Source organism: Fusarium oxysporum, chromosome 9, assembly GCF_000149955.1.
Source record: "Fusarium oxysporum f. sp. lycopersici 4287 chromosome 9, whole genome shotgun sequence".
Classification (NCBI taxonomy): Eukaryota; Fungi; Ascomycota; class Sordariomycetes; order Hypocreales; family Nectriaceae; genus Fusarium; species Fusarium oxysporum.
The window spans coordinates 303,112-316,015 of NC_030994.1; the positions used below are offsets into that span (position 1 = coordinate 303,112).

At 48.0% G+C, this 12,904-nt stretch overlaps 7 protein-coding genes across 7 annotated transcripts; all 7 read right to left on the reverse strand.

Annotated features, from left to right (window-relative positions):
- Positions 1-203: 203 nt before the first annotated feature.
- On the reverse strand, positions 204-1,437 carry FOXG_08963 (uncharacterized protein; the record flags this gene model as incomplete). Its single annotated transcript, XM_018387989.1, has 4 exons — positions 204-864; positions 914-1,032; positions 1,081-1,349; positions 1,404-1,437. 4 exons carry the CDS (start codon positions 1,435-1,437, stop codon positions 204-206), a joined length of 1,083 nt encoding a protein of 360 aa, XP_018245960.1.
- Positions 1,438-2,079: 642 nt separating this feature from the next.
- Positions 2,080-2,970, reverse strand: FOXG_08964 (uncharacterized protein; the record flags this gene model as incomplete). The annotated part of the gene is made up of 3 exons (XM_018387990.1): positions 2,080-2,316; positions 2,373-2,620; positions 2,676-2,970. The coding sequence occupies 3 exons, from the start codon at positions 2,968-2,970 to the stop codon at positions 2,080-2,082; spliced, it is 780 nt and encodes a 259-aa protein (XP_018245961.1).
- A 463-nt stretch (positions 2,971-3,433) lies between these two features.
- On the reverse strand, positions 3,434-4,994 carry FOXG_19951 (uncharacterized protein). Its single transcript, XM_018400213.1, has one exon. The coding sequence runs from the start codon at positions 4,942-4,944 to the stop codon at positions 3,592-3,594; it is 1,353 nt and encodes a 450-aa protein (XP_018245962.1). The 5' UTR covers positions 4,945-4,994; the 3' UTR covers positions 3,434-3,591.
- Positions 4,995-5,085: 91 nt separating this feature from the next.
- FOXG_08965 (uncharacterized protein) lies at positions 5,086-6,515 on the reverse strand. The gene is made up of 6 exons (XM_018387991.1): positions 6,383-6,515; positions 5,961-6,341; positions 5,845-5,919; positions 5,612-5,802; positions 5,496-5,568; positions 5,086-5,453 (listed from the first exon to the last, which is right to left on the reverse strand). The coding sequence occupies exons 1-6, from the start codon at positions 6,498-6,500 to the stop codon at positions 5,128-5,130; spliced, it is 1,164 nt and encodes a 387-aa protein (XP_018245963.1). The 5' UTR covers positions 6,501-6,515; the 3' UTR covers positions 5,086-5,127.
- Positions 6,516-6,656: 141 nt separating this feature from the next.
- On the reverse strand, positions 6,657-8,901 carry FOXG_08966 (uncharacterized protein; the record flags this gene model as incomplete). The annotated part of the gene is made up of 4 exons (XM_018387992.1): positions 6,657-7,160; positions 7,203-8,368; positions 8,412-8,587; positions 8,631-8,901. The coding sequence occupies 4 exons, from the start codon at positions 8,899-8,901 to the stop codon at positions 6,761-6,763; spliced, it is 2,013 nt and encodes a 670-aa protein (XP_018245964.1). The 3' UTR covers positions 6,657-6,760.
- Positions 8,902-9,484: 583 nt separating this feature from the next.
- Positions 9,485-12,288, reverse strand: FOXG_08967 (uncharacterized protein). The gene is made up of 4 exons (XM_018387993.1): positions 11,586-12,288; positions 10,836-11,543; positions 9,740-10,790; positions 9,485-9,683 (listed from the first exon to the last, which is right to left on the reverse strand). The coding sequence occupies exons 1-4, from the start codon at positions 12,169-12,171 to the stop codon at positions 9,578-9,580; spliced, it is 2,451 nt and encodes an 816-aa protein (XP_018245965.1). The 5' UTR covers positions 12,172-12,288; the 3' UTR covers positions 9,485-9,577.
- A 98-nt stretch (positions 12,289-12,386) lies between these two features.
- On the reverse strand, positions 12,387-12,812 carry FOXG_08968 (uncharacterized protein; the record flags this gene model as incomplete). The annotated part of the gene is made up of 2 exons (XM_018387994.1): positions 12,387-12,620; positions 12,663-12,812. The coding sequence occupies 2 exons, from the start codon at positions 12,810-12,812 to the stop codon at positions 12,387-12,389; spliced, it is 384 nt and encodes a 127-aa protein (XP_018245966.1).
- Between the last annotated feature and the right edge of the window lie 92 nt (positions 12,813-12,904).

Genomic DNA, 12,904 nt, shown 5'->3' on the forward strand with positions numbered 1-12,904 from the left:
AGTATACTCTGACCGGGTTCTTCTCGCTTCATGGAGGTGAACGTATAGAGTGAGCTCTTGCCATAATGCGTAAGTTGCACTGGTTAAATTGACCAATATTAGGCTATCCAATTTCTCTTTCAAAGCGGTCTTGCAGTGCTGTGAATAGGCTATAGCTATTATTTTTGAAGAATTCTTTTGCCTTGAAGGCTTTTCCAGGACACCTAACCAGTCATAAACGCCAAATCCACATGCAGCCTCTCTAGGCCAGCTGACCAGACAATATCAACCCACGCCATAGAGCGAAGCTTATCGACCAGACCATTCCATATTAGGCCCTGTACTCTCATCGTGCGTTGAAGCTGAACCATCAATCTCTGTCTGTCTTGCCCGACTTCCGTCAAGGCCCCAATGACTAGTGTAAATAGTTCAACGTGTTCTAGACCCGTCCAATCAAGTCTATGCTCCCTGTACATCCTCGATAGTCTACCTCTCAGATGGGGAGTTACCACATTGAAGGTCCTATTACCTGCCAAAAACGTGACAGGGCCTGAAAGATACACAAGCACTGCTAGTCGAAACATCTCGTAAGTTAGAAGACAAGGTGCCAAGGAGTTCTGGTGGATATTTGGACTGTTGTATCGCGGCAGAGTCAGTGTTTTATATACTCCAACCTGAAGTTCTTCGAGCAGAGCAGAATCCTCACTGAGATCAAGCTCAGACTTTCCGGCAGCTAGATAGGATAGTTTGAGTAGTAACTCCAGAAGCAGCTCGGTATCTCTGTGGCTCTTTTGTACAAAGTCCATGGCCTCGTCCTCAAGGTCAGCTTGATATAGCGTGAGATGAGGTGGTTGGTCTAGGATCATAGAACCAGTCAAGTCCATCCTGTGGATATCAGTCGTATTACACGGAAGCTTCAAGATGATGTACATACCAAACCGTTGTTACTTGCAGATATTGGGAACTGAGGGTATTTATACCACCTCGATACTCAATCATCTTTTTCAGCCCCGACATATGCGTCTTCCACCGTGTCAAGTTGTTGGTAAACATCTGTTGACAGTCAGTATGAGCACTGGAAGTCAGCGTTTTAGAACTGACATCGTAGCACGCCAAATTCACCACTACACCAATAATGGCTTCGTGAGCCATAAGCTGAGCCCCCCCAAGCTGATTTCGCAAGATTTCAATCGACGCATTGTAATGTATCAAGCTGCTGGCGCTCTCTTGAGATGCCTGTCCTCCGGTCCGCTCAGGATCTATCTCGAGGCGAGCAAGGACCAAGTGCATAGCACTATCATCAGCAAATGCGAGAGCGAAACAAAGCTCACGCATAAGCTTACAGACCGGCGCCTCCTGATCTACAGCTACTGCGTATTGTTAGAACTCACATACTTGGTTGGGAGGATCGTGGAACAACTAACAGAAATGGAGCATACTGCTCGTTCGGGCGGACATGGGATACCCGCTAGGCTTTTGGTAAGGGCAAAGAGATGGGACTAAATTTAGCGAATGCCGATACCCCAATGCCCAAGACGATGTTTCTGGAGTTCTAATGCCAGGGCTAGAAGTGTTGGAGCTCGCTACGGCTCCTGGGTACTGTGATGTAGATTTGATAGATTTCAAGGTCGTTTCTATTTTGTCGTCTGGGCGGGCGCGCCTCCGAGTGATGCCAATTGGCTTCATCACATGACTGTTGATTTTCCTCTGGATCTTGCGGTTTTTTATGTCCTCTGGTCGAGCAATGTTGACAAACATTAACTCTACCGCTGGTGGATAATTGCTGGCTCGGGACCTCGACATTGTATATGTGGGATGAGGCAGAGACGAGATACATGGGGTTTTCCTTGGCGAGTCCCTCGTCTTAAATGAGCCGCTCTATTAGGGGTGGTCCGTGAGTACAGGAGCTGTTGTAGGATTTGGTTGTCAGCACTAAAGCTCAAAGCAGTTCCTAGTCCGCCCGCTAGAGAGCGATTGGAGGCATGATCAACCAATTTCGTATCCAGCTACAATAATAAAGCAAATGCTTTGAGTGCAGTAAACCTCATTAGCATACAGGAGTTTTTGTTGTCAATTATATATATTTTAACAAATATAATCTCAGTTGGTGACTCCACCACTAACAGAGATGTACTGTCCTGTAATCCATCTCGCTTTCTCAGAAACCAGCAAAAGTACAGCATCAGCGATATCCTTTGAAGTACCAGCCCTATTAGCAGCTCGTGTGATCTCGATAGAGGGCCGTTGGAACTCATCGGCTATGGCTGCAGGAATTGCATCAGTTAAGACAGGGCCAGGGGCGACTCCATTGACCGTGATACCCTTGCTGCGTCCCCACTGATCTTTGTGTTAGACACAGCACGCAGATTATTCGATTCAGAGAATCAACTTACCTCCTTAGCCCAGGACCAAGTAAGACTGTCCAGAGCAGCCTTGGAAGCACCATACACTGGGATGTAATCATCACCAAGCTTGGACGCGATTGAACTAATGTTTACAATACGACCGCCGGGCGCAATGAGAGGTACAACAGCCTGAGCAACAAAAATTGGGCCTTTGATGTTGACGTCAAGTACTCCAGTCAATTGTTGAGGGTTGACTGCCAATGTCTCGCCAAAGAGTGGTACTCCTGCATTATTGACTACAGATGGCAAGTTAGCGTTTAGTGGTTAGATTTGCAGTGGTCATGCACGTACTAAGAATATCGACATGGTCGGTGTTGAATGCTCTTAAAGTCTCGTTAACCAGATATTGAGCACCCTCGGGGGTTTCGATCGAGGTTTGGACAACAGCTGCTTTACCGCCATCTGCTCTTATACCTTGGGCGACAGCATGGGCTCTCTTGGTCACAGAATCGCTCACGTAGTGGATGGTGACGGCTGCTCCATTACGTGCCAATGTTACGGCTATAGCTGCGCCGATGCCGTTTTCTCGGCCAGAGCCAGTAACTATGGCTATCTTGCCATCAAGAGAGAGACTGTCGATTGCCATGATGAGGGATAGAGGGTTAATGTAAAAGTTGAGTGATTATTAGGAACCCAATTGTTGTCGACAACGCTTCTATTTGTATTTACACCGATCCATTTTTGAAGCCTAGTATTTCTAGATACCCATAAATGTAATGTAGTCAAGCTATCACCGGTTTCTGATCTAGGTAAGAGGTGTTAAGACCTGATTCCTATTCAGGCTAAGTATTTCTCATCAATCTGCAAAAAAGACGATACTTATAGACTCTAAATTCATCGAGCAATCGAGCTGTGGATCAGAATACCACCCTCTTCTAAAAGTGATGCATACCTGACTAAACCTAGATAGGAAAAAGGTATCCTTGTCACTCTCGGCTGATCCACCACACTGCTTACCAAAAATGATCCACATAGTTCGCTAGCCGTCACTTCTTACTTATGTCACCCTACTAACCAACCTCGCCGCATCAACCGTAAAGCAAAGAGAGAAGCCAAGAGACTACCAGGGCAAGAGAAAGATGTCAAGAATAGCTAGTCGAAAATTCACTAATCCTATGCTGATCTTACCTAAGTCTTGTTGTCATTTAGAATAGACGTCGTCACCGTAGCTAATCCATTATCCTTTGCCAAGCGCTTCTCAAGTTGCTTATTCATCAATGAAAGGGATTATGCCTTCTTCAACCCACCAAGTACGCTGCGCCTCATGAGAATCTCCCCCCGAGACGAGGTTATATGCCTCTTCATCCGCTTCATAGTCATACGCTTCTCCTTGCGGCAGAGGATTAGAGACTCGCTTTTCTTGGGCCACCCACTTCTTTCGATGTGCATAAACCCGACTCAGGGCGCGCCACCGTTCCCGCCCAAGAATTTCATGTCCCCAATTCGACATGACATGGACAGTCGTGATGGTAGGTATATTCCACCAAACATTGACATCGACTATCTGCCGTGAACCTACGGAGTCTCTGTATACGAGAAGCTTCTCTCGTAGAGACCTCTGAACCATGCTGAAGTAACTGTTTCGTTCTAGACCTTGATGATTGTGAAGAAGTTCCCCGTATGGTCCGATAGATGCTACGGTCAGGGGACTCCAAGGGTTCGTAGGGGGAAACAGCTGCGGAAGTACATCAACCTCGCTGACAGGCTGGTAGCTCCAAAGACACTGGGTGTCATATTTGTGTCGCTGCTTCGCCCTGGCGTAAACGTCTTTCATCGGGCTGATTAACTCCATATGTGAATCTGTCCATTCCACCAAAAGTAACTCCTCGAGATGCTTGAAAAGTCGCAACACAGATGACAGATCGGAGAACTTGTAGTTGCCCTCACTGAACCTAGGATGTGCAAGATAAAGAGAGCCTGTAGATTCGTCCAAGGCGACTCTTTTGACCTTTTGCATGTCACTGGGATGGAACTGGCTGATATCCCACGCACAGCCACTTAGTACCCGATGCTTGGTACCCCAATCATCCCCGTGAAAGATGAACAAGACGTCGTGATCAAAATTAAACCATGTTCGAGGACCGTGAAATCGTGTGCGAAAGGCAAGCTGATAGCCTCTCTTGATCAAGTCGTCTCTAGATTCACGGCACGTATGCAAGAGTGCAGGAATTGGAGCAGTGCTGTGCATGGAAACCTCCCTGCAGAGCTGCCACGCATATTCAGGACACTGGCTTAGCCAATCTAGACTCATTCGAGGAGCAAGCTTTGTCACGTTCCAAGGCTGATACGCGGACTTGGTACTTGAGAATCCATAACGTTCAAGTGTACTCTGTGTGGTCTGAGACGGAATTTGAGACCGCCAGTTGAACGAGAAGTGTGTAAGAGATTCGTCTAGTCGAATAGCGTTTGGCGTTGCGCGTATGTGGTCTGCAAATTCATCGTAGTCCTGCTCATCAAACTGCTGGACGTGAACAAAGCGGGGTGGCGTGGCCAAGCTGTAGATCTCTTGGCGGAGTTCCAGAGGAAGTGACGAGAAGTAATGGAACTCAGTAAGAGCCATCGCAAGGTATTTAAGTTCTTATCTGTATATGGATTGCATGAAGTTGGTGAAGCCTTACCGCTTTCAAGTGCCAGCTGCGTAAGCATGCTGACATTGGTCCGCGGGAAGAATATTAGTCCGCGCATCTTCATTGGCTAAAGAATCGCGTAGTCGGAGCATCATTTATGTTTCTGCCTATTCTGTCTAGTACGGGAAGCTTCCCTCTGGGATCTTTTCCAAAACTCCCGATTTCTTCTGTAACTCATCCTGCTCATGCAGATACGGCAAAAGAATATCCGCCCAGTGATGTTTACCCTTGTACTTTGAAGCAGCCTCGTCCCAGTTCTCAATTGCTTCGGCCAGGCGCCCTGGAACATGGGGCTCTTGTGCAATGGTAGTGATTGGCTCAAAGTATGTACGGACCGTAAATAGGAGAGCCTTGGACCGGGGAAGTCGTCGGAGTGACTGTCTCTCAGAGCGGAAGTAGAGGTCGTTGATGGTGAGACCCTTGTCATTTGCCGTTTCCCAGGCTGAGTTGTTAGAAGGGTTCCCTGAGAGATGGATTGACTTACAAGCTACTTCGTTGCTGTCTTGATCACCCATGCGGTGAGACCAGTGAAGACCATCGTCGAGTTGAATAAAGAACTGCATGGTCAGCAATGTACTAGAAGACAGGAAAGAGACTCACATTGTTTCGAATAACCGCCTTGTCTGGCTGCATCGTCTTGAAGAAGCGGTTCATTGACTTTTGAAGCTTTGTCTGGTAGTGGGGGACCTTGGCTTCGATGTGTAGAGTGTCCAGAGACATTCTGAACTTTTCGCTCAATCGCCAGAAACCAGGGAGACAGACAGCTCCGGCGTCAAGATGATATTGACCGTCTGAAATGTTAGCCAAGTAACAGAAGTAATTGTGGAACTTACCGTCTTCTTCAACCATGATGACGAGATCGTCTTGGACCAGTTTGGCTGCTGTTGCCATCGCTTCCTTGGGAGTATCTGATGGTCAGCTGGGTCTTGGCTCTGAGGGTGATACGTACTGGCTGGGTAGCTGAATTCCTCCTTGGTCAATGTATTGCGAAGGATGCCATTGCTGAGTTGAAAGATCTTGGGGTACCGAGCAGTCAAGTACGCAGTCAGCTCCTCTAGAACCTCGAAGCAGGCATCTCGAGTGACAGCGTTGTCTACATATTGAACATGCGCATCAATGTCTTTCTCGAGCTCAGAAACCTTGAGATCGTGGTACCAGAGAAAGTTGGAATCCATCTCAATCCAATTGTTCCAGTCTAGCTTTCGAATGCCCATGGTGACGTGATTGGGACCATGGCGACATGGTCGGTACAGCTCAGGCTTCTTTTCGTCCAAGTCGAAATCGACAAGAGGCTTTGGTGAAGGAGTCTTCCATTCGATGTCCGTTTTAACTGTCTTGTTAGATAGACTCCCCAAGCGTTGGAGGACATACTGGCGGGTTTTCCCTTGCGCATCCATTCATACACAGCAAAGAGACACAATCCCACTGCCGCAAAGGCAACGAGAATAACTTCTTGACGAAGACCCATTGATTCAAGTAGTGAAGACATGATTGACGTGGTGAAACAAGATCAGAATGTCGTTGAACTTAAATATCTGTGGCGATGATAACCGTGCCTAGAAACTTTCCATTTCCGGATTACTTCCCCGACTTGCCATCAGCGTATCAGACCAGATGTAATGACATCTGAGCTAAACCATTTGCGGTAATTCACCACGATTCAGCTTCCCCGCTCGGATGATGTCGTCCGTTGGCCCCTAATTGCGGGGATGTATTGGGGACGATGATTATTGACTATCTCTATACTACTTATGATGTTTTACCAGTCTTGGCTGTCTTGATAACGCCTTCTTTGTGGAGCGCCTCGATGATGTCGAGAATCACAAAGTCACAGCCCTTTGCCGCCATTATGTTTACTCCTACAGGAACAAGCTCGTTTTGGAGCGTTGAGTTGGAGAACTGGCCTAGGTCGAACATGCCCAGTGAGACTGCATAGTCTGGGAGACCTGCGACAGAGGCTAGTCTTCCAGCGTAGACGGTCTGACTGCCCGAGTTGTTGGAGTCTGCCTTTTCTGCCTCCAATGATTCCTCGCAAGCTTCCTCGGATCCAAGGGTTGAATTACAGTTGACGGTAGTATTGAGCTGGGTGATGAGAGTCTGCTGGTTGTAACTGGCTTGCAGAAGCTCGCGGATATACGGATTTGAGCCACTGATCTGTTAGTGGTGTAGAGAACTGACAGGGGAAACATACTCTTGGGAAACATCAGGCTTGTATGAAGGATAGCTGGCCGATAAATAGACGTAGACAGCATTTGAGCAACTGTTGTTGTCAGCAGTCAAGAACTCGCTCGCCACCCATTCCTCAACTCCCTTCTTGGAAGCCAAATCATCTTCATGAGTCGACTCAGTCATCGTATCATTAGCGTTCATCCATCCCTCGCGAATCTCAGGCACCATATGAGGGAATGCACCATCGTGAAGACTCTTGTACTCTTCAACATAATCTTTGCCAAATTCGTTCCACTGCTCATAGGTTGTCAGGTTCAAGTAGACATTACCCACGATGTTAGAGATGGCTATGTCCCCAAATGACTTGGGTGTAGAGTTTGTCCAGGCCGAATCAATTGAGAAGACAGTGCCATTGGCTGATAATAGACTTGCAAGGCTGTTTAAAAACTCTCCTACTGCATTCGCCGCTTTGGGGGAGTCTTTCTCTAGGTTGAGGAGAAACTGTTCACTACCGCTGTCAAAGAGGACCTCAGATGGCAACCCAGCATACTCTTTGATCGTGCCAGCGTAAAGAGATCGGGTGAACTTGGATAAAACGGCAGGGTCCCTCGCAATGATGCCTGATGTATCCATTGCCGATGAAAGAGGAAGAGCTCCGGTAAGATTGACAGCATCTTGTGTGGGACGGTTCCCGTGGACAGCGTTTTGGAGCGCAGGGCCACGGATACTACCGCCTGTATCACTTCCCATGCTAGCATCAAGCCAGTCATACGAAGCGACAGATGCAGCTGAGCCACCAGAGCTATCACCAGGCGAGTTATAACCGTCCCCTCGCGGATTGAAGGGGAGAAGGTAGTCGATGTGTTCTGTGACGTATCCGCCAGCAAACGCAAATTCGGACATTTTGTTCTTTCCAACGACTACGGCGCCGGCATCGATGAGTTTCTGTACGCATAGAGCAGTCTTGGCCTTGACATTGCTCATTTCGTACAGTGCTCTGTTCCCTCCACTTGTCTTAACACCCTTGAGGTCGTAAAGATCTTTAACACCGAGACGAAGACCGGCGAGAGGCTTTTCTTTCGTGGGTGTGAAGTAGAGACGGGATGGAACGGCAATCGTGAGACCTCCGGCGGAGAGGGTGCCGGCGCGAAGGGGATAGTGGGTTCCGGAGGGGTCTTGGTATGTAGACTGTTGCTGTCAGCGATGTCGAGTGCATAAGCGGGGAACATACTTGGATGAAAGCTTGGTTGGTGTCGACATAGAGGCGATATGCTTGGAAGACATTGCCGGTGTAGCGATGTACAAAGTATGGACCCGCTGGCACCGACTCTTTGCCTGTGTATATCGCTGAAACGTTGTACTTGGAAGAATTGAAGCTCAATTCTTTATCAGAATTGATGTACAAAGCTGCGACAGTCAGACAAATCACCCCATCATTCGCAAAACTTACCTTGGGTAAACTCCTTGGTCCAGACATCATCCTTCTCATACTCCCCAAGCGCAGAGGCAACACGCTCAGCATTTGCCGTCTGGTTCAACTTGACCACCGTCAAAGGCGTAAATTCATCAGCACTGACTGAAGCGTCCCAAGAATTCAATTTCCATGCTGCGGTCGGAGGAACAAAGTATTCATGATCGCCAAGCTGTATCTGCCTCGAAACAGAAGCGGCAGACACACCCGCAAGGTAGAATATACCCAGTACCAGGGTAGAAAACGACATTGTAATAACTGCTGTCCATTAATCGTACCAGCGAGCGGGACTCTTTAAATAAAGTGCTCGCCAAGACTGTACATCTTGGCTTACAGGCGTCCCATGTTGATAGCAAGGTCCTCCGTCCCGTTGTCAGCCAATCGTGGGATTAGAATCTTTAGCCCCCAAGCTGTCGGAGAGCTCGGGGCTAAAGCTGACGATCTTGGGTGACGTGTAGCGTGGTCCCAAACCCCACAAGCCCTGCCTTGAAACCAGTTGACATTATCCCGTTTCGGCTATTCAAAAAGCGTCCATGTTGAGATCAGCCCTACGAGCTGGCGGCTGACGTCTGGGGATAAAGGTTGAATTGCCGGTTTGAGCGAGCTGAACTTTGCTAGGCGGATTGATAGCAAGAATCAGAGGCAATTGCATCATCTACATCTTCAAATTACTTGAATTGCCTTTTTCACTCTAATACAGTCGTAGATCCTCCTATTCTACAGGCCACTATAATTGGCCGATTCTAAAAGCTTATCCACGTTAAAAGTCTCGGCAAAGTCTGACCCGAGTTTCGGATGAATCAAAAACATCGGCAGTTTCACTTGGCAGCAGATAAGAGTAAAAGGTTAAATTCATCGGCCGATTTTAAACTTGTAAAGTTAGAGTTCCCGTTAGAGTTTAATAAGCGTAACATTCATGTTGATCGTTATATCTGGCCACTGTTATTCAGCGCCTCTGTAATACCGACATCTCGTTTAAACGCCTCGAGCCAATCTTTGTTCTCTGCGATGGTTTGATTAAATGGGTCGTCACTAAATTGTTAGCAAATTTGAAGTATCAGCAGATCGAGTTTAAAAAGGACACGTACTCGTTGTAGCTGATCCATCGCGCGTAATGTTGGATCTCTTCGTCTGAGGGAACGCGACTTGCTGGATTATGGGGTGACATTATCCCAGTTACCCAACGTCGTAATTCCTGCGTGAACCATCGCCAGTAATTGTGATCATTCAGAAAAGCTGTACTTGTTTTGAGAACGAGACCTCGTGCGGCGAGGAGATGGGGATCTGGACGAAGTGGCGTGTTCCACGCTTCGGAGGTTTCTGTCGTCGTGGAATGTCGTTGTCGGAACGCGGCTAGCCAATAATCGTCATCTGCTGCTGTATGATTGAGATTTGAATCTGAGCCGTGAATAATAACGCGCGCTTGTCGGCGAAGGTCATCGTCGGGTGGTTCAATGCCAATGACGCGTTGCAAATCGAGGTAAGCCCCAAGTTCTTGCTCCAGGCGCGTATAATCTTGAATCATAGCGTTCAAGTTCATTCCCTCGGATAAACCAATCAGCTCAATTCCTGTGCGTTGTCGGAACGGCAGCAGCCAATCCCCGGGTAAATGAATGATCTTGATGAGCCAATTCGCGATGAAATCAGATGGCGTTGCTGAAACTTCCTCCAATCGACCGACAATTCTGCAGCATTCTTCTCGCAACTCATCATCTCTAATACTCAGTCCAAGGAGCTGCTTCGCTTGTACAAACTCTTGCAGCTGTGTCTCAAAAGGACATCCTTCAAAGATGTTGTTCTTTCCACTAATTTCCAGCGAAGAAAGTCGACTCTCGGCGTTTGATCGCATTGGTCCGAATTGAGCTTGTTGTGAGATTTGAACGTTCGAAAATACCAGATCTCTGAGCCAGGATGGACAGACCAAGTCGCCATGAGACAACGGTTCGGCGGCAAATAGGATCCGGCACGCCTCGAGCTGCATTTCATCGCCGGTCGGCATTCGCGCATGTTTGTAAAAGTGATTCTGCATGAAATACGCGAGCTCCAGTTTGAGTAACTCATAAGCTGTTCGGGGTGTTTCAACAAGTGCACGACTTCCTTCGAAAGGGAAAGGACTATTGCGTTCAGTTTCGATAAAGTCTAATATGTCAGTAACTCAACTAACAGGTCCGCGATAAAACTCACAAGGAGGAATCGAGTTCTCGACAAGCTCAAGAATATGCGGTTCAAATCCCCAATCACCCTTCCAATCAGCCATAGTCTTGCCCGTCTTGAAATGATCTGCTAGATGATGCACACGGTCTATCCACGTTTCCATGACGAGATTGCAGAAACCGCATCGGGAGTGTATTGCAGGCGGCGGAGCTTTCCACTGTCTCATCGGCCACTCGGCGAATTTGGCGTTGTGGACCAATTTCAGATGTTGATTGAGATGGTCCTTTCGATTAAACGTACGTTCTTGAACAGGTCGATTCTTGCACGCTGAGTAATTGTGTGTTTCGATGTGTGCATCGTCAGGATCGACATGACCGCAGAAAACGCAGCGAATTTCGGGACTATCGGCTTTTTGGCCACGGGGTCCTTCTGGACTGCAGACCCATCGTTCCAGAGGCAGATGAAGAGAATTCTCGTGTCGTTGCCAATCGTGCTTTGCTCGGAATGTCTCGGTGCAGAATGTACATTGGAATGCCTTTCGGGGAGCTGCGAGAGATCTTCGCTCTTCTTTATATGCACGTCTTCTGCGACGAGAACTTCCCCGACTAAAGAGCTCATTGAGGCCGAGTGATGAGCGGCTCGTATGAGAATTAACTGAGCTGATTGAGCTAGACCTCGATGTGCCGACACTTCTAACTGATGGCGTTCGAGACAGTCTCGTATATGGACTCGTGGAACCTATCCTATTAGCCTTACTCACTCACGCTTCGCCAAACTCACCTGATTGCGGTCGCACTGAAGCTACAGCTCTTGCAATCGCAGTAACAGCAGCTGGTTCATCCTCAGGCGGTGAATCAACCCATCGCTGCAAAGGATCCATATCAGACGTATTCCTCACAGCAGGCGTCCCAGGTCTCGGCGGTATATCCATAGCTGGCGTATCACCATGTCTCGGCGAAGAAGCACTCGACGGAATCTTTCCTCGTCGTCTCGCATTAGCCAACCAATTAGATATCTGCGTCTTTGTAAGCCCCGTCTCCTCCTGCAGCATCCGTCGCTCAGGTTCGCGCGGATACGGATGGTTCTGATGCGTCGCGAGCCAATTCTTCAATATCCTCACCGACTCCCTCGTGAACCTCCCGCCGACCTTTGCAGGCGGCGCTGGTGTCGCTTGTTGAGTGTATCCATGCAGCGACAGGGGAGTGAAGGGATTTTGCGGCACAGGATGAGTTGGAGCAAGATTGGCCATTTCATTTGATAGGTCTGTTGGCGGGGCTGAGTCGGACATGTAGGGGGTTAAATCATCGCTGATGAAGCCGTCCAATAGATCGACGTCTGTGAAGAGATTGGGGTTGTTGAAATTCATGGCGGATGGTGACTGTAGGGGTCAATGCATGCAAGTCACTGTAAAGGTGAAGAAGAGAGGTCTGATCCCTTCAGTAAAGGTTATCAAGTGGCGGCATTGTCTGCTGGCTTCTGATTGGCTGACCAAAGGGAAACCTTGTCATCACGCCCTATTGATGGGGCGTCATGTGAGCGGGGAACTGAGGCTATGAGTAGGCTAATGAATTCTGGATATCTCTATGAATGTCTATTTGCTTGGTGGAATGTTTCGTGAAGTTGAGATAACATGACGGGGATTGGTCTTTGGTTGATATAGATGTCGTCAAATTGTTTGAGGACGTCAGGGTATGGTCTGAGATAGTCTCTGGCCTGCCAAAGGTATTTCTCCGCCTTGGACGGATTGCCGGTATTCTGAAGCATTCGGGTGATGTATTCCTCGTGTCTCTTTCGCTCGTCTTCGGTGAGGTTTTCCTGGAAATGTTAGTGCGCCCTATGTAGGATCAGCAAACGTACCTTGATGTCAAACATGAGATTCATGGTTGGTTCGATGACGACTGCTTTAAAATCGACATCGGGATGCTCTTTTTGAAGATCCTTGGTTTGCGCCTCAAAGTCAGAGATTGACTGCTCTCGTGTCTTTTCGTACAACTGTTTTGAACTCATTTCGGTATCTTTTTGATGTTTGGTTGATGTGCTGGTGAGTAAAACTGAGATTTCGTGATGGATTGACGTATGACCCCTCCGACACGTCAATC

Coding starts and splice junctions, on each gene's coding strand:
- FOXG_19951 (XM_018400213.1), bottom strand. CDS start 4,944: ATGGCTCTTACTGAGTTCCATTACTTCTCGTCACTTCCTCTGGAACTC.
- FOXG_08965 (XM_018387991.1), bottom strand. CDS start 6,500: ATGTCTTCACTACTTGAATCAATGGGTCTTCGTCAAGAAGTTATTCTC. Junction 5,569..5,611: donor AGGCGGTTATTCGAAACAAT/GTGAGTCTCTTT, acceptor CTGACCATGCAG/TTCTTTATTCAACTCGACGA. Junction 5,454..5,495: donor AGACAGCAACGAAGTAGCTT/GTAAGTCAATCC, acceptor CTAACAACTCAG/CCTGGGAAACGGCAAATGAC.
- FOXG_08967 (XM_018387993.1), bottom strand. CDS start 12,171: ATGAATTTCAACAACCCCAATCTCTTCACAGACGTCGATCTATTGGAC. Junction 11,544..11,585: donor TTCAGTGCGACCGCAATCAG/GTGAGTTTGGCG, acceptor CTAATAGGATAG/GTTCCACGAGTCCATATACG. Junction 10,791..10,835: donor CGAGAACTCGATTCCTCCTT/GTGAGTTTTATC, acceptor CTGACATATTAG/ACTTTATCGAAACTGAACGC.